The sequence below is a fragment of the Lissotriton helveticus genome, chromosome 7 (genome assembly GCF_964261635.1).
Source record: "Lissotriton helveticus chromosome 7, aLisHel1.1, whole genome shotgun sequence".
Taxonomy (NCBI): Eukaryota; Metazoa; Chordata; class Amphibia; order Caudata; family Salamandridae; genus Lissotriton; species Lissotriton helveticus.
Genome location: NC_136068.1, coordinates 843,907,556 through 843,930,450, shown reverse-complemented (window position 1 = coordinate 843,930,450; position 22,895 = coordinate 843,907,556). Strand labels below are relative to the sequence as shown.

Below are 22,895 nucleotides of genomic sequence, written 5' to 3'. Positions count from 1 at the left end.
ACCTGGATTTCCCTCTTATGGTAAGGATCTGCCTATAAACTTCCTGTCCGCCCTCCCATGAAGCAGAGTTTCCAATGGCCTGTTCTCGCGAGCAGCATGGGTAGTGGACTCTTGCCAGAAATGATTCAGTCATTGCAGATTTAATCGCTTTTAAACTTCCAGCACAGGTATATCAAATGCTTATGAGTATATTTTGTCCCTCCTCCTTCACTCTGCTCGTCCTCTTTGTGATTTATCACTGGAGTGTCATGGATGGGATTGTTTATTCAAGCTTCAGTAAAGCAGGCTAAACAGTTGAGATGTCGACTGCAAGATTATCACGCTTGACTTAAGTGTTCCTGAGGGAACATTTATGTTCGAGGCATATGGGCTGCAGATCACACACTATGCATAGATCGCCATCTGGTGTTCGGCCCGGATGTTTGCAGTTTGTTATTGTCTTGGAACAAGTCTTTGGAAGTCACGAGATAGGTGACTCCTCCTCTGGACAATAGTGTGCATGGGCATAGACTCCATCTTCAGATTGTTTTTTCCGCCATTGGGCTCGGATGTGTTAGACTGGTTCCAGTTCGTTGTCATTACCGATCTACCTTTCTACGCGCAGTCCTTTACCCTCTCTTCGGTATTTTCTTCGATCGCATCTCCCGTTCGACACGCATCTCTTCAAACTTCAATTCTTCAGTTCTGGTCATCGACGCTGGCCTTCTGGCCTATCTGCGCCACTAGGCCCTTTGGCTCATGGAAAGGAGTCCTTTTAAAAAGTGTCCTTAATGTGGATCCAAGTTTCCACACGCTAATCTTCATGAGGTGTGTAACCTCTGCCTTTCACCTGAGCACGAGTCCAAAGACTGTTCAGCTTGTGCCTCTTTCCGCTCCAAGAAAACCATAAGAGATCGTCGAGCTCTAAGAAGCATGGCTCGATCATCGTCGATACCGGATGATATCTTCCTAGAAGGCATCAATGTACTGGAGCAGGAGCAGATGGAAGAAGGCACCTTTAGCGCCTCTGAAGCCGAAGAATCAGACGCCGAAGACATCACTCCGGGGCAACGGGGCAGAAGTACGAACGTCTACCCCCTCCCAAAGCCCCCCCCCCCCCACTCATCTATTCAAAGGCTTTGGTAACACCTTCACCTTCGGGCCTAGGTGCACACCGAGATAAAACTTCCCACGCCCCGCCTTCGGGCCCGGCAAAGAAGTCCACAAATAAGCCTTCAGGCCATTCTGGATCGAGCCAGCCTACCGTCGGTGCCAAAACCCCAACCTCTGCACCGACAACAAAAGACAAACCAAAGCCTGGTTCCACATCGGTGCACTCGGCACCGAAATCCACAGACTGAACCTTCGAATCCGAAAAAATCATCAGAACCAAAGAAACAACCGGTTCCGAAAACCACTAGTAGTCAACCTTCAGATCCGAAAAAATCATTGGAACTGAAAAAACAGCTGGTTCTGAAGACACCTGGCACACATACTTTGGATCCGAAAAAATCATCGGAACCAAAGAAACAACCGGTTCCAAAAACCACTAGTAATCAACCTTCAGATCCGAAAAAATCAATGGAACTGAAAAAAACAGCTGGTTCTGAAGACACCTGGCACACATACTTCGGATCCGAAAAAATCATCGGAACCGAACAAGCAATCTGAAAGAGACACATTAGTATTAGATTCCTTACCTTTGAATATCCCCAGGCGTCAGACTGGATCCGGAAACTTTTTGCGTAGCAGTACCCTTGCGCGTCGGTAGGCGTTGCCTCCGCGTCCGTCGTCAGCGTCGTGGGCGCCGTGATGACTTCGTCGGAGTACTTAGACGCTGCCTCCGCGTGCTGACGTCAGTTCTTCTTTTTTCCGCGCCAGCAGCGCAGATTCGGAAAAAGTGGTACCTTAGTCACTGTTTGACTTAATCTTTTGATCTAATTTTTCGAGTCTTCGACTCTTACTCTGTGCCGGTAAGGATGCCTGGTTTCAAGCCCTGTGAGGATTGCGACCGACTGATGTCGGTAACGGACCCTCACCGTCGGTGTCTCCACTGTCTCAGCGTCTACCACGACGACAAGGCCTGTTCCGACTGCCGGGCCCTCACTTCGAAAGCTAGACGGGAGCGGTCCCGTAAGCGACTCGAACTCCGGCAGTCGGCCCCGCGCCAAGAGAGGTCCCGGTTTCGGGAGCGGAGACATCATAGCTCCGGGAGTCGACACCACTCCTCAGGGTCGAAGTCGTCAGGTAAGCACAAGAAGTCAAAGAGACGTCATCGCTCTTCCGACTCCCCCCGACACGGCCGGGGGTTCGGGTGGCACCGCCCACGCGGCTCCGTCGGAGTCGCAGGCGCCGCGTCCGGCTTCATACCCTTCGGTCCCTGGGCCTAACGCGACGCCGGAGGAGATCGAGCGGTTCCTCATGGCCATGAGGTCCCTCTCTCCTCCGACGGGCTCCGCGGCACCTTCGGGCCCAGCGGAACCGTCTGGGGTCCTAGCGGGTCGGGCGCTCCGGCCCCGACGCCGTCGGTTGCTTCGGCTCCGACGCAGCCAGCGCCTTCGGGCCCGGTGCCGCAGGGCCCTGCTGGATCCGGTTCCGGATCCGGGTCGTCTCCGGTGGATTTAACAACCTCACCGGGCGGCGCCGTCCCCGACGCCTCCCTCGACCCGGTTCCGGCGCCGCTTCAGACGCCGTTCGGAGAATTTGTTTTCCATGAACCGGCCCCATCTTTTGATAACCCTGAGTACCAGGGGATGGGTGATGAGGATTGGGAGGGGTCTGAGGACCCTCTGGCACGTGAATGCCAGTCTCATGAGGACTGGGCAAGTGAACTTGGGGAGGCCAGTGGTATAGACACTTCTCCTAACACTGAATTTGTCTCGCCTCCTACCGTGGCTACGGAGGACGGGGCAACATATAGTGTGGTGTTGATGAGGGCAGCCAAATCCTTGGGCCTTGAGCTCCCCGTGGCGGCCGTGAGGACTAACCTCCTCACTGAGGTCCTTAAGCCGCAGTCATGCTCAGCCGAGCCTCTGCTGCCGTTTAACGAGGCCTTAACAGACGTTCTTTTGGGCACTTGTTCCAAGCCCGCTACGGGTTCGCCCGTAGATGGGAACGTGGCCAGACGCCACCGCCCGGCCCCGGGCGACCCATGTTTCCTGTCCACCCATCCCACCCCAGAGAGCCTGGTCATCCAGGCCTCCAATTCCCAGACCGCATTCCCGTCGGCGCCGCCGGACAGGGAATCCAAGAGGTACGAGCAGTACGATAAAAAGATCTTCTCGTCCCTTAGTCTGGGACTGCGGTCTTCCAATACCGCATGCCTCTTGGGCCGCTACACCCACTCTCTGTGGGATACGGTTGCGGAAGTGCTGCCAGAGTGTCCGTTGGAGGTACGGGCCAAACTCGGCCAGGCCCTTGTGGAGGGCCGGGATGCAGCCAAATATTCTATCCGGTGTGTGCTGGATACCACCGACTCACTAGGTAGAGCGATGGCAAAGACGGTGGCGGTCAGACACCACGCCTGGTTGAGGTCCGCCAACTTTTCCGCCGATGTCAAACACACTGATGGACATGCCGTTTGATGGCCGTCGCCTCTTTGGCGACAAGGCAGACCATGCGCTTGAGCCCTTTAAGGACTCCAGGGCTACGGCCAAGTCCTTGGGCCTCTCGGCCCCGCGCCAGCAATCGGCTGCCTTTCACTCCTTTCGTGGCCACGGAAGGGGTGTACCCACACGTGCTGCCAGCCATGCTCCGCAAGGTAATACCCAATGCGGTGGCGGCCGTGGGAACCGCTGTCCCGGCGGTTGGGGACAACGGCGAGGTCAGTCCACACCTTCCCCCGCAGCATCCGCCTCAAAACCCTCCTAGTCCGTGCTTTCAGGCCCATGTGACGCCAGTGGGGGGCAGGGTTCGCCATCACCACCTCCACTGGCGCACTGTCACATCGGACAGGTGGGTGCTGCAAATCGTCCGAAGGGGCTACTCCCTCCCCCCTTCAAGGCGACTCCTCCAGCCATGCCACCGCAGAACCACCGTGTATCGGGGGATCATTTGCGACTTCTGCAGGAGGAAGTTACGGCCCTCTTGGCCAAGGGGGCCATCGAGCGCGTTCCTGGGCCAGAAGTAGGGTGTGGTTGCTACTCCCACTACTTTCTGGTACCCAAGAAGGGCAAAGGGGGCCTACGCCCTATCTTGGACCTAAGGAACGTCAACGGCTTCCTCCGGAAGGAGAAGTTCAAAATGCTGACACTGGCTCAGGTCCTAGCTGCCCTGGACCCAGGAGACTGGATGGTAGCGTTGGACTTGCAGGACGCTTATTTCCACATCCCCGTCCTGCCGGCCCACCGGCGGTTCACGGTTGGCCACGAGCACTTTCCGTATACCGTGCTCCCCTTCGGCCTTACCAGCGCCCCACGGGTGTTCACAAAGGTGATGGCGGTGGTCGCAGCTTATCTGCGCAGGTTAGGGGTTTCAGTCTTCCCCTACCTCGACGACTGGTTGTTGAAGGTGGGCTCGCCCCGGACAGTCGTCAGCCACCTCCAGACTACGGCAGATCTCCTGCACCGGCTGGGGTTCTCAATCAATGTGCCGAAGTCACACCTGTGCTCCTCTCAGAAGCTCCTTTTCATCGGAGCGGTTCTCGACTCGGCGCGGTTTCGTGTTTATCCACCCGAACAGCGGGTCCCGGATATTCAGGCTCTGATTCCCATCTTTCAGCCGTTATCCCGGGTCTCGGTCAGGTTGACGCTGCGGCTTCTGGGGCTGATGGCCTCCTGCATCCTACTGGTGCATCACGCCAGGTGGCGGATGCGGGCTCTGCAGTGGGACCTGAAGTTTCAGTGGGCCCAGCATCAGGGCAACCTGTCCGACCACGTCCTGATCTCGGAGGGCACTGCGAGACAGCTGCAGTGGTGGCTCACAGACCGCGATTGGGTCAGCGGCATATCCCTCTCCCTTCCCCAACCGGAGCACGTAGTTGTGACGGACGCGTCCCTCCAGGGCTGGGGTGGCCACATTGGAGAGGCGGAGATCAGAGGCTTCTGGTCTCCGGTGGAGGCCCGGCTCCACATCAACCTGTTGGAGTTACGGGCGATTAGTCTAGCACTGAAGGCATTCCTCCCCTCTGTCCGGGGGAGTGTAGTGCAGGTGTTCACGGACAGCACTACCGCCATGTGGTACTGCAACAAACAGGGCGGGGTGGGGTCGTGGACCCTTTGCCAGGAGGCTCTGCGCCTCTGGCAATGGCTGGAATGCCAGGGCGTGACCCTGGTGGCTCAACACCTGGCAGGTTCTCTGAACGCCAGGGCGGACGAGCTCAGCCGTCGGTGCATGGTGGATCACGAATGGCGTCTGAACTCGGACGTGGCGCAAGGCCTCTTTCAGCAATGGGGAGAGCCTTGGTTAGATCTATTCGCCACCGAAGAGAATGCGCAATGTCATCAGTTCTGCGTGTTGGAATTTCCAAGGCGGCACTCGCTCGGAGATGCTTTTCGTCGCGAGTGGAGTTGCGGTCTATTGTACGCCTTTCCGCCTATACCACTTCTGCCCAGAGTGCTGAAGAAGATCAAGCGCGACCGGGCCCAAGTCATCCTTGTGGCTCCGGACTGGGCGCGAAGGTACTGGTATCCAGAGCTTCTCAGTATGTCAGTCGATCCCCCCCCCCCGGTTCGTCTGCCCCTTCAGGAGGACCTTCTGTCGCAGCAACAGGGGACGGTCCTCCACCCGAACCTGTCCAGTCTCCACCTCCATGCTTGGAGATTGAGCGGCGACAGTTGAGGCCATTTGACTTGCCTCCTGAAGTCTGTAACGTCATTCTGGCAGCCAGGCGTCCCTCCACAAAGTCGGTATACGCCTGCAGGTGGAACAGATTTGTGGCATGGTGCACAGCAAAGGCTGTGGATCCCCTTGCTGCCCCTCTCTCGGAGGTTCTTCTCTTCCTTCTTTCTCTTGCCCAGCAGGGCTCTGCTCTGGGCACTATCAAGGGCTACCTTTCTGCCCTTTCAGCCTTTTTGAGGCTGCCTGATCAGCCTTCTTTGTTCAAGTCCCCTATTGTTAATAGATTTCAAAAGGGCATCACACACACTTTCCCTCCTGTTCCGTTTGTGATGCCTCAGTGGGACTTGAACCTGGTTCTTACGTTTCTGATGTGCGCTCCCTTTGAGCCACTTCACAACTGTCCTCTCCGCCTTCTTACTCTGAAGACTGCTTTCCTGGTTGCCATCACCTCTGCCAAGAGAGTGAGTGAGCTCCAGGCCCTTTCTTGTACTCCACCTTTCCTTTCTGTCCATCCGGACAAAATGGTGTTGCGTACTAAGCCATCTTTCCTGCCCAAGGTTGTCACGGCCTTCCACATCGGGCAGTCTATCACCTTGCCAACCTTCTTTCCGCCTCCGCATCCCTCTAAAGAGGAAGAGCGGCTCCACCGTCTGGACCCAAAACGTGCGCTCTCATTCTATTTAGATCGCACACGCCAGTTCCGGGTGGATGACCAACTCTGTGTTGGTTACGTGGGCGCTAAGAAGGGGAAAGCGGTGCACAAGACGACCATCTCCCGGTGGATCATCTTGTGTATCCAGGCATGTTACTCCTTGGCTAAAAAGGAGCCCCCTGTTGGATTGCGGGCTCATTCCACCCAAGCCACGGCGACTACAACTGCCCTGGGCCGGGAAGTGCCCTTACAAGACATCTGTCAGGCAGCTACGTGGGCATCGCTGCACACGTTTGGAAGACACTACTGCCTGGACAGCCAAGTCCGGAGGGATGGCTTCTTTGGCCGTTCTGTCCTCCAGGGCTTTCTGGTGTGATTATTGGTTCGCAGACCCACCACCGGGGTTGGTATGCTGGGGTATCTATTCTAAGGTAAGGAATCTAATACTAACGTGTCTCTTTACGATGCACAAGTTACTACTTGTGTAACGATATATCTGTAAGAGACATTAGTTAGTATTAGATTCCTTACCAACCCACCCATCCTCCGCGTTCTGCGAACCGATATCTAGGGTTAGGGTTATCCCCTTTCAGGACCCTAGTTTCAATGGCACCAGTGTTAGTTTTTAACATGGCTCAGCGGTTCTGGCGTGGAAAAACTGTGTCTAAGAACTGACGTCAGCACGTGGAGGCGGCGTCGAAGTACTCGGACGACGTCATCACGACGCAGACAACGGACGCGGAGCCGCAGACGACGCCTACCGACGCACAAGTGTACTGCTACGCAAAAAATTTCCGGATCCAGTCTGGCGCCTGGGTATATTCTAAGGTAAGGAATCTAATCCTAGCTAATGTCTCTTACAGATATATTGTTACACAAGTAGTAACTTGTACACCGGTTCCAAAGACCCCAAGCAAACCTTCGGAACCCAAGAAAACTCCTGATTCCAAACCTAAGGAGCATAAGACAACTCCAAAAACTGTGCCATACAAACACTGTGACTTGAAAAAATCGCCACCAAAAAAAACTCCAGAGGAGGAGCTTTTTACACCTGATCCAACCACAAAAAAACAGGTCATCTTAGAATTAGTCCTTCCAATAAAAGGAAAATGGACAAACCTAAACCACCTCCAGTTCCTTTAGGGAAAAGAAACATTGCTACTTCTCCTTTAAGGATTCCTTCTCCACCTCCTCCACAATACATCTCTCCTATCCCATCTCCACCTCCTGATGATGAGGGCACCACCGGGGATGACTGGGATTATGAACCTCTAGGTTAACCTTTATATCCCAAATGACCCATGGGAAAATGATGGCGCACCAGATGTTCCTAATGTACCACAAGAGGATCTCCCCATCTAGACCATCCCTTCCAGAGGACACTATAGGATTCACTCAACTTATACACAGGGCAGCAGAATATCGTGGGGTAAATTTACATACAGAAGAAGACTTCCTCATCGACACTTTTGCAACCTCTCAAAGGTCCAGATCCATTCTCCCGATGTTAAAAGGGGTAATCAAACATGCTCCTTAAGTCTTTAAAGACCCCGTAAGGGCTAGAGTCATTAACCCCAGATCAGAAAAAAGTACAAGGTTGCCCCAACTGACTCTGCAACATTAAAGGCCAGCTTCCCTCGGATTCCTTGGTGGTCTCCAACGCCAGGAAAAGGGCTAACTCCCAAACCTCAGGCGATGCTCCACCGCCTGACAAAGAGTCAAAACTCTTGGACACATCTGCTAAAAGAACAGCATCACAAGCAGCTAACATGTGGAGAATTGCCAACACACAGGACTTTCTAGCTAGGTACGATAGGGCATACTATGATGAACTAGAGACCCTACTACAACACCTTCCAGATCAATATAAAACAAGGGCCAATGATCTCATACAGAAGGTAAGCTAGTAACCAATACCTCCATTTGATGTGCTCTGGATGCTGCGAACACAGCCTCCAGAGCTATTCATACCAGTGTTCTTTTACGTAGACATGCCTTGCTAAGGATTTCAGGGTTCAAACCCGAGGTTCAGACTACCATACTGAACCAACACTTTGTCCAAGAACACTTATTCAGTCCTGCGGTAGATTCATTTTTATAAAATATGCAAACAGATACTGATACTGCCAAATCAATGTCAGCTTTGCAATCGCAAGCTGCCAGAAGTTCCTTTTGTCTATCCTCTTATAGGGGCGCCTCTAGAGGCTTTAACAATGATAACTCCTCCACCTCCTATAAGAGTCTCACAAAAACCACCTCTACCAGAGGTTATTACAGAGGAGGTTACAGGGGCAATAACTAAGGTAGAGGCAAAACTACCAATACTCGCACCACTTCCAAACAATGACTACCCCCCCCCCCCCGTACCATTATACTCCGGTCGGGGGAAGATTGATACAGTTCCTACCTGTCTAGAACACCATTACCACGGACAGGTGGGTGAGACAATTAATTCAATCAGGTTATTGACTGGAGCTCACTTCAATTCCCCCAAACATACCACCCAAACAGCGGCTAATGTCAACAGAGCATTTAGCGCTTCTAAAACAAGAGGTGCTTTCCTTCCTACAAAAACATGCAATAGAACCAGTTACCCTGCTTCATCAAAACACAGGGCTTTATTCCCTGTATTTTCTGATTCCAAAGAAGGATGGAACCCTGAGACCCATCTTGGACCTCAGACCATTAAACCTATACATACATGCAGACCATTTGCATAAAGTCACTCTTCAACAGGTCCTTCCTCTACTCAAACAAGGCGATTTCCTTGCCACTATAGATCTCAAGAACGCCTACTTCCACATTCCCATTCACTCTGCTCACAGGAGATATCTTCGATTTGTAGTGGACAGTCGGCATTACCAGTTGAAGGTTCTCCCATTCAGTCACCACAGCACCCAGAGTATTCACAAAATGTCAAGCAGTGGAAGTGGCCCACTTAAGAAGACAACAAATTCATGTCTTCCCATACTTGGACGACTGGCTCATAAAAGCCAAATCGCATAACCAGTGTGTAAATCCCACACACACCACAATCCAACTACTTCACGACTTAGGGTTTACAATAAACCTCCCAAAGTCTCCCCTCCAACCGTCCCGCATCCAACAATATCTAGGTGCCACAATAGACACCTCAAAAGGCCTTGCATATCCCAATCCAGCCAGGATAGCAAGTATGCAGTACCTTATAACAATTCCAACCACAGCACTCACTTCCAGCTCGAGTGTTTATGCAACTAATAGGGATTATGGCCTCTTGCATATTCATAGTACCTCAAGACTAGATGCGCCCCTTACAGGAATGCTTAGCACATCAGTGGAACCAAGCTCAAGGTCAGCTAACAGATCTGGTATTCGTGGACAGCCGCACACATCGCTCTCTGCAGTGGTGGAAGACGTCGTTTGGACATAGTGTTAGCGCTGCCTTTTTTTACTCTTAAAAAAAAAAAAAGGAATTTTTCTGTCAAAAATGCCTTCTCTTTTTGACAACTGCCCTTCCTGTGGGAAGAAGGCCAAGACTGACACACATCCTGTGCGTATCCTCTGCCTCCCTGACACTCATTCTGCAAGTTCTTGTGAACACTGCAAGACTTTATCCAGGAGAACTCTCAAAGATAGGGAGAGAATTCGTATTTATGGTCTCTCTGAGAGAGGTAGGTCTCCTAAGAGGCAGAAGAGGCACAGGACGCGATCGACGTCGAGAGAAGTCCCGACTTGTTCTCCTTCGGCGTCGGGATCGGCGTCGAAGAGGCCGTCGACGAGTATGCTTCTTTCGACGACGAAGACTTCAGCGTTGAGAGGCAAGGTACCTCCGCTGCCTTCGGCGGGGCGTGCAGTGTCGAGAGAAAAGTCTCAGTTGGAGCATAGGAGCTCGGCGTCGAGACAGGCGTAGAAGCATCATCACCAATCTTCGACGACGCAGCTTCCTCCGTCGACGCCCAGTCATCGGCGTTAGATGTCGAGGCATCCTCCGTCGACGCCCAGTCATCGGCGTTCGACGTCAAGGCACCCTCCGTCGGCGTCCGGCCAGTGACGCTCGACGTTGAGGCATTCTCAGTCGACGCCTAGTCACCGGCGATCGACGTCGAATTTCTCCGTCGCCATCACACCATCAGCTGTCGTCAACAGGGATCATAGACGTCGTCACAGCATCGACGTTTGACATCGAAGCAGCCTCCGTCGTCGCCTGGTCCATGGCGCTCGACGTCGAAGGTCCCTGTCGTTGTCACAGCAGCGTTGGTTGACGTCAAAACATCGGTCTTCGAGGCATGTCTCTCCTTCAAGATCCCTGGGGAGGTCGCCTTCGGGGCAAACTACTCAGGAGATTATTAGTCAACCCTCGGATCAGTCTCAGGCCTTAGCACCACAGCAGAGGTCTCCAAGATCGGCTTCAGCTGCGGAGTTGGCACATTCTCCAGTGCATATGAGTCCTCCGGCTAAGAGGAAAAGAGTATCAGACGAGCGTGCTTCTAGGAGTCGCACAAGGTCTACTTCCAGGCACCTTCCTAGAGGTGGGTCTCCGGTGAGCCTATCCTCATTCTCTTCGGGCTCCCGGTCTTCTCATCGTGGAAGATCTTCAGATGGCATCTACTCCTCGGATAGTGAGAAGTCCAGACATTCTCCTGCACGTTCGCAGCATGGGCAAACGGATCTGCCTCCCCCGGCACGTTCGCCAGTGAGAGAAGGCACCCAGAAGTGTCCTTCCATCAGGCTCTCTCCGAGATGGTGTAGGCCTCTGCATCACTGGGCTCCAGACAAGGAAACAGCAGCCAGGTTGCAAGCTCATCGGGAGAAGCAAGTCTCACGACCCAGAGAGCGATCACGCTCCCGAGTATGATCCAGTAGGCGAAGATCGATGTCTAGGAACAGGAGACGGGCTCGCAGATCGCCAGCTACTGCTTTATCTCCGACCCGTTCTCATAGGGATTATTCTCCGACTCTGACGGACAGTCCTCCATCGAGAATATCCCCTATAGATGACATTTTTACTTTTCAAGACATTTTGGGCAGGGGTGCTTTGAAACTGGGAGTGCCCATGACTACTCCACAGGTTAAGACTTCTGTAATCTTTGAGACCTTGCATCACAGATCGGCACCCAAGCCTCTGCTGCCTTTGGTACCCGGAATTATAGATCCCATGAATGAGGTCTTCCTTACTCCAGCGACTATAAAGGCCGCCCCAGCAAGGATTCTTAAAGTATCGCTCGCTAGAAGAGGATCCACTTTTCCTCAGGTCCGACTCACCACCAGACTCTGTGATCATGGCGGCGAAAAAATCCAGTGCTGTAGCTTCCTCATCCACAGTGCCTCCGGATAAGGAAAGTATCTTTGCAAGATTCATGGGGAAGAAGAGTCTGCAACACCTCCGCCTCTTTTCTCAAAGTCTCTAATGCAGAAGCCCTTCTGGGGAGGTATGATAGATCCCTGTGGGATTCTCTCCAAAGATTTATTGAGAAACTCCCTCAAGAGGACCGCAAAGATTTTGAGGAGATTCTTTTGGAGGGCAGACAGGTCTCCAATCAGATCATAGGCGCCGCGGAGGATGGGGCTACCCTTGCAGCGCATGGCTATGCGCATGGAGTAACGGCGCAAAGGTCTTCATGGTTGCGCCTGACAGCCTTAAAACCTGAGGCTCAGGCTAGAATCTTGAACCTGCCCTTTTCGGGAACATCACTATTTGGGGCAAGTACTGATGAAGAAATGCAACGCATGAAGTCAGAGTTGGACACTCGTAAGGCCGTAGGGCTTGAAAAGAAAGAATTTCGGAAGAAGTACCGCTCCTACAACAAGGGCCCTTCCAAACAGAGGGTTCAAACCCCTCACTGGCAGAAGGGTCAGGACCAACAAGGGCAACAGAAGTCCCAATTCAGAGGCAAGCGTAATTCCAGAGGAGGTGGAAATCAACGCCAGGGCAACAATTCCAATAAGTCCCAGCCAAAGCAATGAGTCCTTCCTTCCCCCAGCACCGTTGACCACTCCAGTGGGGGGAAGCATTGCGCATCATATGTCAGAGTGGGAAAGCATTACTCCAGACCGATGGGTGTTGACTACACTTCAGAATAGGTACTGTCTTCGTTTCACACACCTGCCTCCACCCGTTCCTCCAAGGCCAATCTTACATCATCAACTCATTCTTTTGAAAAAGGAAGTAGCGATACTTCTAAAAAAATCAGCCATCGAGAGGGTTCAAATCGCTCAAAGGGGGAAAGGAGTGTACTCCCGATATTTCTTGGTCAGAAAAAAAGGGGCAAATGGCAGTATTCAGGCCCATTCTGTACTTAAGAACGCTCAACCTGCCCATCAAAAAAGAAAAGTTCTGCATGTTGGCACTTCACCAAATATATCCAAATCTCAGGAGGGGAGATTGGATGTGTTCGATGGACCTCCAAGATGCCTACTTCAATGTCCTGTGCTTGTGGTGCACCGGAAGATTCCTGCGGTTCCAGGTGGGGACCTCTCACTACCAATTCAAGGTCCTGCCCTTTGGGTTGAAGTCAGCTCCCTGGGTATTCATGAAGTGTGTTGCAGTAGTAGCAGCCGCTCTACGCCGCAGGAGAGTCTTCATGTACCCGTATCTGGACGATTGGCTACTGTAGGTCCTTCCCCAGACACGGTAAGGAACCAATTCCAAACCTGCATCCAGCTCTGTCACCGGTTGGGGGTGCATGTCAACTTCAGCAAATCAGTCTCGCACCCCACCCAGAAGATTCACTTCCTAGGAGCTCTTCTAGACTCAGAGGTAGGAAACGTGTTCCCTTCGGAGGAGAGACAGTGTTCTATAACTCAAGTGTCAGCTGGTACTCCCCCCCACAAGGTTCCGAAAGTGCGAAAGATTGCCTCCCTGCTAGGTTCGATGGCTTCATGCATCTTTCTAGTCCCGAATGCCAGGCTTCGGGTGCGTCCTCTTCAACAGGATCTGGAGGACAAGTGGAACCAACTGTCAGCTCGCTGTAACGATCGGATTACTCTTTCAGAAACGGCTCGAGCTTCCATTCCATGGTGGTCCAAGAAGCAGAATATGCAGGTGGGAATTCTGTTCCATCAACCTCCTCCTGCACAGACCTTGATCACCGATGCTTCTCTACAAGGCTGGGGGGCACACATGGGTCACCTCCAAGTGCAAGGTTTGTGGTCCCCCAAGGAATGTACATATCATATCAACATGCTGGAGTTGAGGGCAGTCCACCTGGCTCTCAAAGCGTTCCTTCCCTCGATTCGGGGAAACATCAATATTCGTACAAATGGACAACACCATCACAATGTACTATTTGAACAAGCAGGGGGGGAACGCGCTCACGAACTCTGTCACTGGAGGCTCAGCGCATCTGGCATTGGCTTCTGGCTCGCAAATTGTCAGTCACGGCGGTCCACCTCTCAGGAGAACAGAATGTGAGGGCGGACGCTTTAAATCGGCATTTCAAAGACAGAGAAGACTGGGTTCTAAACGACGAGGTGCTCGAAGGCATCTTTCAGTCTTGGGGTCGTCCCACCTTGGATCTGTTCGCGGACGACAAACACCAAATGCGAGACTTCGCCTCACGGTTTTACCGTCCAGGAACAAGATGGAATGCCCTTTTGATAGACTGGTCAGGGGAATTTGTGTACGCCTTTCCACCCCTTCCGTTGATCCCGAAGGTGGGAAGCAAGCTGACACACTCGTGCACAACGATGATCCTCATTGCCCCCGACTGTCCGAGACAATGGTGGTACACGGACCTGCTTAATCTATCAATGGCTCCTCACAAGAGTCTGCCATGCAGGCCGGACCCGTTATCCAAAATAAACGGGAGGATTCATCATCCCAACCTTCCGTCACTGAGTTTGACAGCATGGTTCCTAAGGTCATACAATACGGCCATCTAGAATTGCCACAGGACTGCATGTCCATCCTGAAGGAAGCGAGACGGCCTTCCACAAGACATTCTTATGCCTGTAAATGGAAGCGCTTCGATCTGTGGTGCATGCAAAATGGTCATCATCCCATTAAGGGTAAGGAAGAAGTCGTTCTTCCTTATTTGTTATATCTGGTGAATGCAGGTTTAAAGTTTATTTCTATTAAGGTGCATTTAGCGGCTATAACAGCGTATAGGTGATCACCTTCTCAGCCTTCTTTTTTCCAACTGCCAGCTGTAAAAGACTTCTTGCAAGGGTTGAAAAAAGTGTACCCTCCAGTGCGTCCTCCTTCCCCGCCCTGGGAGCTGAACCTGGTTGTGTCAAAATTAATGGGTCCTCCTCTCGAGCCCATTCATAAAGCTACTTTGCAGCATATTTCCTGGAAAGCTGCTTTTTTGGTAGCAATCACGTCTGCTCGTAGGGTGAGCGAAATTCAGGCTCTCTGCTCCAAGGAACCTTATACGTTGTTCCACTTGAATAGAGTAGTACTCAGGGCACATCGGTCTTTTCTGCCCAAGGTGGTGTCAGATTTTCATGTAAATCAGACCATCTCTCTGCCCACCTTCTTCCCTAATCCCTATACTCCACCTGAGAGGGCGTTGCATTCTTTGGGCCTTTAAAGGGTTTTAAAATGTTATCTAGATAGGTCCAAGTCTGTTTGTAAGTCTGATCGACTGTTTGTCAACTATGGTTCGATCAGAACAGGTTATGCAGCCTCGAAACGTTCTATTTCAGGTTGGATAGTATAGTGTATCAAGCTTTCCTATCAATTGGCTCAGAAAACCCTTGGGTTTTCTCCCAAGGCACATTCCACCAGGGGTTGAGCGGCTACTGCAGCTTCTCTCCATAATTTGCCCATGTCTGAGATCTGTAAGGCGGCGACCTGGAGGTCCGTCCATACATTTACCAGACATTACTGTCTTGATTATGACACTAGAGCAGATACCCAGGTAGGCCTGGCCTCCTTGCGGAATCGGTTTAGCAGCTGAGTACTCGGCTGCGACAAATGTTTCGGTTGCAGGTGGTGTTTGGGCTTGCTATTCTATTCACTGCTTATGACTATTGATGAGGATCCCCTGGAAGAGCAGGATAGGTTACTTACCTGTAATCCTGGTTCTCTTCCAGGGGTATCCTCATCAGTCGTAAGAACACCCACCCGCCTCCCCAGGTAAATGAGATTTGTCTATTTCTATGGCTTATGGTTGAACCCTGACGTCAGGGTTATGCAAAGCACTGACCTAACTGTCACCCCTGAGGCATGATGGAAAGCCAGGGGTCATGGCTGCCTTAAAGGCACGGTGCCAGTTTTTGTTGAAAATGGTTTCATTTTCTATGCTATTGCTGTTCAATGCAGCCTGTGGCTAACAATGTCTATTTATTAGCAATTTTCAGGATTTGAGTATTTTTGCTCATTAAAACACAAAGTTCAAGGGCTATTTGACCTAATGTGTTTTTTTTCCTTGCTAATTGCAGTGTATGTATGAGTATTTACATTGTTTAGCCTCTATTTTGGGGCTGCATTGGTGTGAGAAAAAATGATATATGTGCATACATATATGTGGAGCTACTTATGTGATCTACATATATAATTTTATATTATTTCCGAGGTCCCCGCACGTGAGCGGGAATATTCAGTGCTTATGACTTTGATGAGGATACCCCTGGAAGAGAACTAGGATTACAGGTAAGTAACTTATCCATATGGCAAAATCAATGGGAGCTTTACAAACGCAAGCCCATAGACCTTCCTTTCATCTCTCCTCATATAGGGGCGCCTCTAAAGGTTTCCAAACTGACAACACCTCCTCTCCTTACAAACCGCCCAACCAGACCTCGTCCGGTAAGGGATATTATAGAGGAGGATATAGAGGGAACAACAGTAAGGGCAGAGGCAGAGGCAATAACAATTGCAACGCCTCTACTCCCAAACCGTGACTTTCCTTCCATCCCCCCAGACCATTCCACTCCGGTCGGGGGAAGATTACAACAGTTCCTACCTGTCTGGAACTCCCATCACTACAGACCGGTGGGTGAGACAAATAATTCAGTCAGGTTATTGCCTGGAGCTCACTTCCAAACCTCCAACAATACCACCAAGACAACGTCCCATGTCACAGGAACACCTCTTACTATTAAGACAAGAGGTGGAATCACTACTGCAGAAGAATGCAATAGAACCGGTACCAAAAGAACATCAGACCAATTCTAGATCTACGACCCCTAAACATGTACATACATTCAGACCATTTTCATATGGTCACATTACAACAGGTTCTACCGTTGTTGAAGAAAGGTGACTTCCTTGCCACGTTAGACCTCAAGGACGCCTACTTCCACATTCCCATTCATCAGCCTCACAGAAAGTACCCAATGTTCGTACTAGAAGGTCAGCACTACCAATTCAAGGTGCTCCCCTTCGGAGTAACAACAGCACCTAGAGTGTTCACAAAGTGTCTAGCAGTAGTAGCAGCACACTTAAGAAGGGACAACATTCATGTCTTCCCATATCTCGACGACTGGTTAATAAAATCCAAGTCATACAACCAATGTGTACAGCACAATCAACAGACAATCTGCCTGCTGCACAAGTTTGGGTTTACAGTAAATCAAAAGAAGTCACATCTACAACCGTCCCTATCTCCACAGTATCTAGGTGCCACAATAGATACTTCCAAAACAATAGCGTACCCCAATGTAGTAAGAATACAAGCTATGCAGAATCTCATCAAAAAATTCCAGCCACAACACTCACTACAAGCTTGAGTGTTCATGCAGCTAATAGGAATGATGGCATCTTGCGTTTTCATAGTGCCATACGCAAGACTACAAATGTGCCCCATACAAGAATGCTTAGCAGGTCAGTGGAATCAGGCTCAACAAGAGATAACAGATCTGGTGGTGGTAGACGACCGGACACATCGCTCTCTGTAATGGTGGAACACCAAAAACATTTCCAAGGGCTGGGCGTTTATAGAACCTGTTCCATAAATCATACTGACCACAAACGCATCTCTCACTGGATGGGGAGCGCATTTACAAAGTCACACAGTGCAAGGTACGTGGACTATGAAACAAAAAGTACTTCACATAAATTATCTGGAGTTACTAGCAATCTTTCAAGCTCTAAAATCGTTCCAACATTACATATCCAACAAAGTTGTACTAGTCCGGACGGACAATATGACAGCAATGTATTACATTCAAAAGCAAGGAGGGACACACTCCCTACAGCTCTCCCGGCTGGCGCAGAGCATATGGAGGTGGGCCATTCCACAGAACATTTTCCTGTTACCAGAACACCTACCAGGAGTTCACAATCAATTAGCAGATCTGTTAAGTCGTCAGACAACAGATACACGAATGGGAGCTTCATCCTAAAGTTCTTCAGCCATTTTTTCAACGGTGGGGACAACCAGAGATAGATCTGTTTGCCACACACCACAACTACAAATGCCCAAGCTTTGCCGCCAGATACCCACACCCATTATCCAAAGGCAATGCGGTATGGATGAACTGGTCAAACAAATTTGTGTACGCTTTTCCACCTCTCCCACTAATTCCATTAGTGGTACGCAAACTAAGGCAACATTCTCTCACGTTAATTCTCATAGCACCAACGTGGGCCAGACAACCATGGTACACAACGTTACTACAGCTCTCTCTAGTATCACATCAAAAACTAAAACTCTCCCCACATCTACTAACACAGAACCATGGAGAGATTATGCATCCAGACCCAATGCAGCTCAATCTAGCGATATGGCTCCTGAGGTCTTAGAATTTGGATATCTGAACTTACCTCCTGATTGTGTGGATGTCATTAAGGAAGCAAGACGTCCTACCAGTAGAGCATGCTATGCAGCAAAGTGGAAAAGGTTCGTTGTCTATTGCACAAATAGCGTTAACCCATTAGATGTTTCTATACAAAACATCATATGCTATCTCTTACATCTACAAAGATCTAATTTAGCGTACTCCTCAATCAGATTACATCTTGCTGCTATAGCAGCATATCTTCAAAACAGACATTTGTCATTGTATAGAGTTCCTGCAATCAAAGCGTTTATGGAAGGGCTTAAACGAATAATTCCTCCCAGAATACCACCTTCTCCAGTATGGAATTTAAATATTGTTCTCACAAGACTTATGGGTCCACCCTTTGAACCATTGCATAAGTGTGAATTAGTTTCTTACATGGAAAGTTGTTTTTTTAGTAGAAGTTACCTCCCTAAGGAGAGTGAGTGAGATCCAGGCATTAACAATTCAAGAACCATTTATACAACTTCATCATAATAAAGTGGTTCTCAAAACAAATCCAAAGTTTCTGCCAAAGGTCATTTCACTGTTCCATCTCAACCAATCAATTGATTTGCCAGTATTTTTTCCACAACTCTACACACATTAGATGTAAAAAGAGCAATTCTATACTACATGGATAGGACAAAAAGTTTTCGTAGGACTAAACAACTGTTTGTGTCCTTTTCACCTCCACATAAAGGCAATCCTATGTCTAAATCAGGCATTGCTAGATGGATTAAGTGTATTCAAATTTGTTACCAAAATGCAAAACGCACTCCATCCATTCCTCCTAGGGCTCATTCTACCCGTAAGTTAGGAGCCTCTATGGCATTCTTATGAAACATACCATTAGATGATATCTGCAAAGCAACTACATGGTCTACTACGCACACATTTACAAAACACTATTGTGTAGATGTGCTGGCAAAACAACAAGCAAGTGTGGGCCAGGCTGTACTTAAAACATTATTTCAAACTACTGCAACAGATGTGGGTGACCGCTGCTAAGGGAGAAACTGCTGTGCAAGCTATGCAACAGTGTGTGGTCTGCAGCCCATATGCCTCGAACGGAAAATGCTACTTACCAGTATGCATCTGTTCTTGGCATGTAGGGCTGCAGAACCACACATGCCCACCCGCCTCCCCGGCTACCTAAATCTATTCCAGTATTATCTTTAGATACACAATACATGGTCATCCTTATCTGTACTGATACAACTCCATCATTTGCCCAATGGCGAAAACAATCTGAGGATGGAGTCGATGCCCATGCGCACTACGGTCTAAGGGAGGAGTCACCTAGCAGACAAAGACTCTTCCAAGACAACAAAGTGTAATCATCCGGGCCCACCACCAGATGATGATCTAATGCAACAGTGTGTGGTTCTGCAGCCCTACATGCCAAGAACAGATGCATACTGGTAAGTAGCATTTTCCTTTCTTACCACCAAAAAGTATCTTGGCACTTGTTCCTCAGAAGTCCTCACATTAAATAGTACCAAGTCATGTACCTGACTTTGGAAAGGAATGAGATACTTACTTTGGTGCATAATATAAGTTTTCCATTTATGTGACTTAGGCTTTGACCACTATAAATACAAGTAAGCATCAACTGAGTTTTATTGTAAATGAACATCTTGCATTCTACACCGTAAATAGCAAGGCTTTTTTCTTTTAGTTTAAATGTGTGCTTAATAGTTGACACTGAATTAATGTTTGTGTTTTAAACAGGTATCCTGAGGTACAGAGTGGATTTCCAAGGAATGGATTACGCAGCCGGAGAGGATGAATTGTTTGACCTTGATGACTACTAGGTAGTTGACCTGGTTTCGGCAAAATGTGCCTCGCCCTCCAGCATCCAACCCAAGGAGCATACCCGTGGTGCAAGATAAAATAGTTCCCTGCCTTAGAATTGGAACATTTCCAGAACTTGATCTCAAAGCATTGGACCTGAAAAACGATCTATTCTCTGATTTGTCGTGATGTCAGTGCTACAGTTAACTACCAAGTTCCAGAACGCCACTTTGGATTCATTTAATTTGATCTAGAAGCATTGGATGTGAAAAAATGATTTTGATTTTTCATGATGTTCGTACAACAGCAAACTATTACATTCCCAAATGCCACTTTGGATTAATTTAAAAGAATCCCAATTTTTTACTTTTACTTGACAGTGAAATTGGTTGCTCTTGTATTTTATGAAAATGACTTTTTAACCTTCATACAGAGGCAAAACACCAACAAATCATACTAGTTTGTTTCTTTTTACTTTGTAGTGAGTCGCTTGCTGCATTTTGCAGTGACCCATTTACTTGGCTTCCTCCTTTCACATTGCACATGAATAATGCATATGGATTTATTGGAACCACCCTTTAAACATATGAACAATCTGGTTAATGTTGGGGAGCAACATAAGCAAATAATTTCTAAGATAAGATTATTCTGTTTGAAAAATTATTCTGTAAGGCTGTTTCATCTATTTTGCATTTGCGTTTATCCTGCTAGTTATTGACAACTTCATTCAATTCCATGATTATTGCTATTTGTCTTGGCGTGGATCTAAATAACTTTAATTTGTGAAATAAGAGAGCTCCTCTATTAAAACCTTGTGGTTATTTGCCTATGTTGGAAGTTCTTTGCTTAGGGCTGAAAGATTGATTTACCAATGCACCTTTAATCCTTAAATGCTAGCAGGATTCATGCAAGAAGAAAGAACACTGTGTGTAATTGTGGTGAAACTTTTAATATTGGGTCTGGAACTCCTTCAGTAACTTAATAGATTAAAATGTTATTGGGAATCCCACTGTGTTGGTGCCAAGGAATTAGTAGGTTAAGCAAGCCCTGCCCTTCTAAGATCTGTCTTATTTATAGCTTTAGAACTGGTTTTTAAATCTTTGCCCTAATTATGCTCTTGTTATGCACTGTTTTCTAATGCCCAGTATGGCATACATTTTCAGATTGTAAAACTGGGTAATCTTGACCAGTGGGCTTAGGCAGCCAAAGTTAGGGAAACGTTCACAAAGTTCCCTACAGCACCATGCACCAAACTAACGTTTTGTGGATTTGGGATAATAGACTTTCTGAAGGGCACATTTGACTTTTTGTGCCTAAAATTGTTTTTGCTGACATTTTATTTTCTAAATCTGAAGCCGCTTCTTGTTCAAGAATCCTGTGTCGCTTGAATGGAGGAAGTATGTCTTAAAATTGTAAGGTTCCTATTTGTCACACTACTTTCTAAAATGTGTAGGGTCCAAAATTCCAATTTGTCAATGCAAGTTACATGAATATTTGTACCCCCTATTTTATAGCCCAATAGCATTGAATGTGGCAAAATGTGAAAAACACATGTAATTACATGATGGGTATTTAAAAATAAACATTTGCCTTTTGACATGCTGTTAGCAAAAAGTAAGTTTACTTTCCTAAAAGCAGAGCTTTTGGACTCTGCCACTGTAAATGGGTCTAATGTCACTTGGGAAGACCAGAGGATTTGGATGTAAATTTACATTTTTGAATATAATGCTGCTTGTTTCACATGATATGTTTAGAGTATGCAACTTCTTTTTTTGTAGTTTTTATGTTTACTATTTAAGTTTGGAAATGATGCCAAAATTTTGTATTTCTTTAATCAATGTGTTCTCTTCAGTGGCACATCTTATACATATATCTATATAGTTATATACATATATGTGTATATACACAAAACATGACAGGAGGGGTAAAATGCCTAGTCTTTCTTTACATGCTATATAACCTCTACTGAAAACTCCCAAGCAATGATATCTTGGTGTTGTGATGTACAGAAATGGAGAAGAGTATTAAACCATATTTAAGAGTATTGTTATGTTTTTTTCTTCATTTCCTGCTGTCTTAACATTAAATCCAATTGCCATATTGTTTTTAATAACCTGATCCGTAAAAATTGTGTTCGTTTTAATATACTTGTACAGTCATTTTCAACATGTTCGTTGTACCTTGTGCTGCTGGCAAGCAGATGGTGTTTCTAATGCTGGCCTCTCAATGCTAATACATCACAGGTGCTCCATATTCCACCTAACTCTCTTCCACAATGAACCATGTTTCTGAATTAATTGGATGCAGTTGATCATGGGATTTATAGAGCCCTTTGCAGTACTCCTAAGCCATTCATTGCTCTCAAGTAATTGTCTTGAAAACACTTCCAGACCACAAGTTAATTAGCAACATGTAGTTTATTTCAAACAAAGAACTTAATTGTTTATGCATTCCTTCTGTTGTGTGGCATGTATGGCACACATGAGTAATACCACAGCCGTGTGCTCCCTACTTTCAATTGTTTGACATTCCTGTAATGCAGCAAGAGACCAGTGGCAAACTGACCTTTTCAAAAGATGCAGTGGCTTTAAAAAAACTTATCAAAGGTGCCATTATCATCTACTTCATACACAACCTATGCTCAATTTTTGTTTGCCCCTCAAGCAAGCAGTTCTACTTGTTTTCTCTTGTAAGACCATGCCATATTTTGCAGCTTAAGTGGTAAAGATGTACATGATTTCAAGAACGCTCCCCCACCCATGCTTTTGTCAAGGAGCTTGAAATGTTGGGTTTTTCCTAAAAGTTAACTATAGATAAGCCTGGTCTTGATGTCTTATTGGTGCATTGACTTGAAGCCCAGCTGAGAAACATTGTTGCTTATTCTCCAGATAGTGACTGTTTAGAGCAACTGCTGTTGTAGTAGTCTTAGTCTGTTGTCTATTTCACCGACCATCTAGACGGCATTACAAATTGGTTGATGTTACTGTTGACAAGCACCATT

The 22,895-nt window shown here is 48.2% G+C and overlaps 1 protein-coding gene across 1 annotated transcript in view; it reads left to right on the top strand.

Annotated features, from left to right (window-relative positions):
* Positions 1-21,938, top strand: part of ETF1 (eukaryotic translation termination factor 1) — a 340,588-nt gene extending 318,650 nt beyond the window's left edge. Inside the window, exon 11 of the mRNA XM_078653353.1 lies at positions 19,832-21,938. Within this exon, the coding sequence (XP_078509479.1) occupies positions 19,832-19,914 (83 nt within the window). The 3' untranslated portion in view covers positions 19,915-21,938. The remainder of the gene's footprint in view (positions 1-19,831) is intronic.
* The last annotated feature ends 957 nt before the right edge of the window (positions 21,939-22,895 follow it).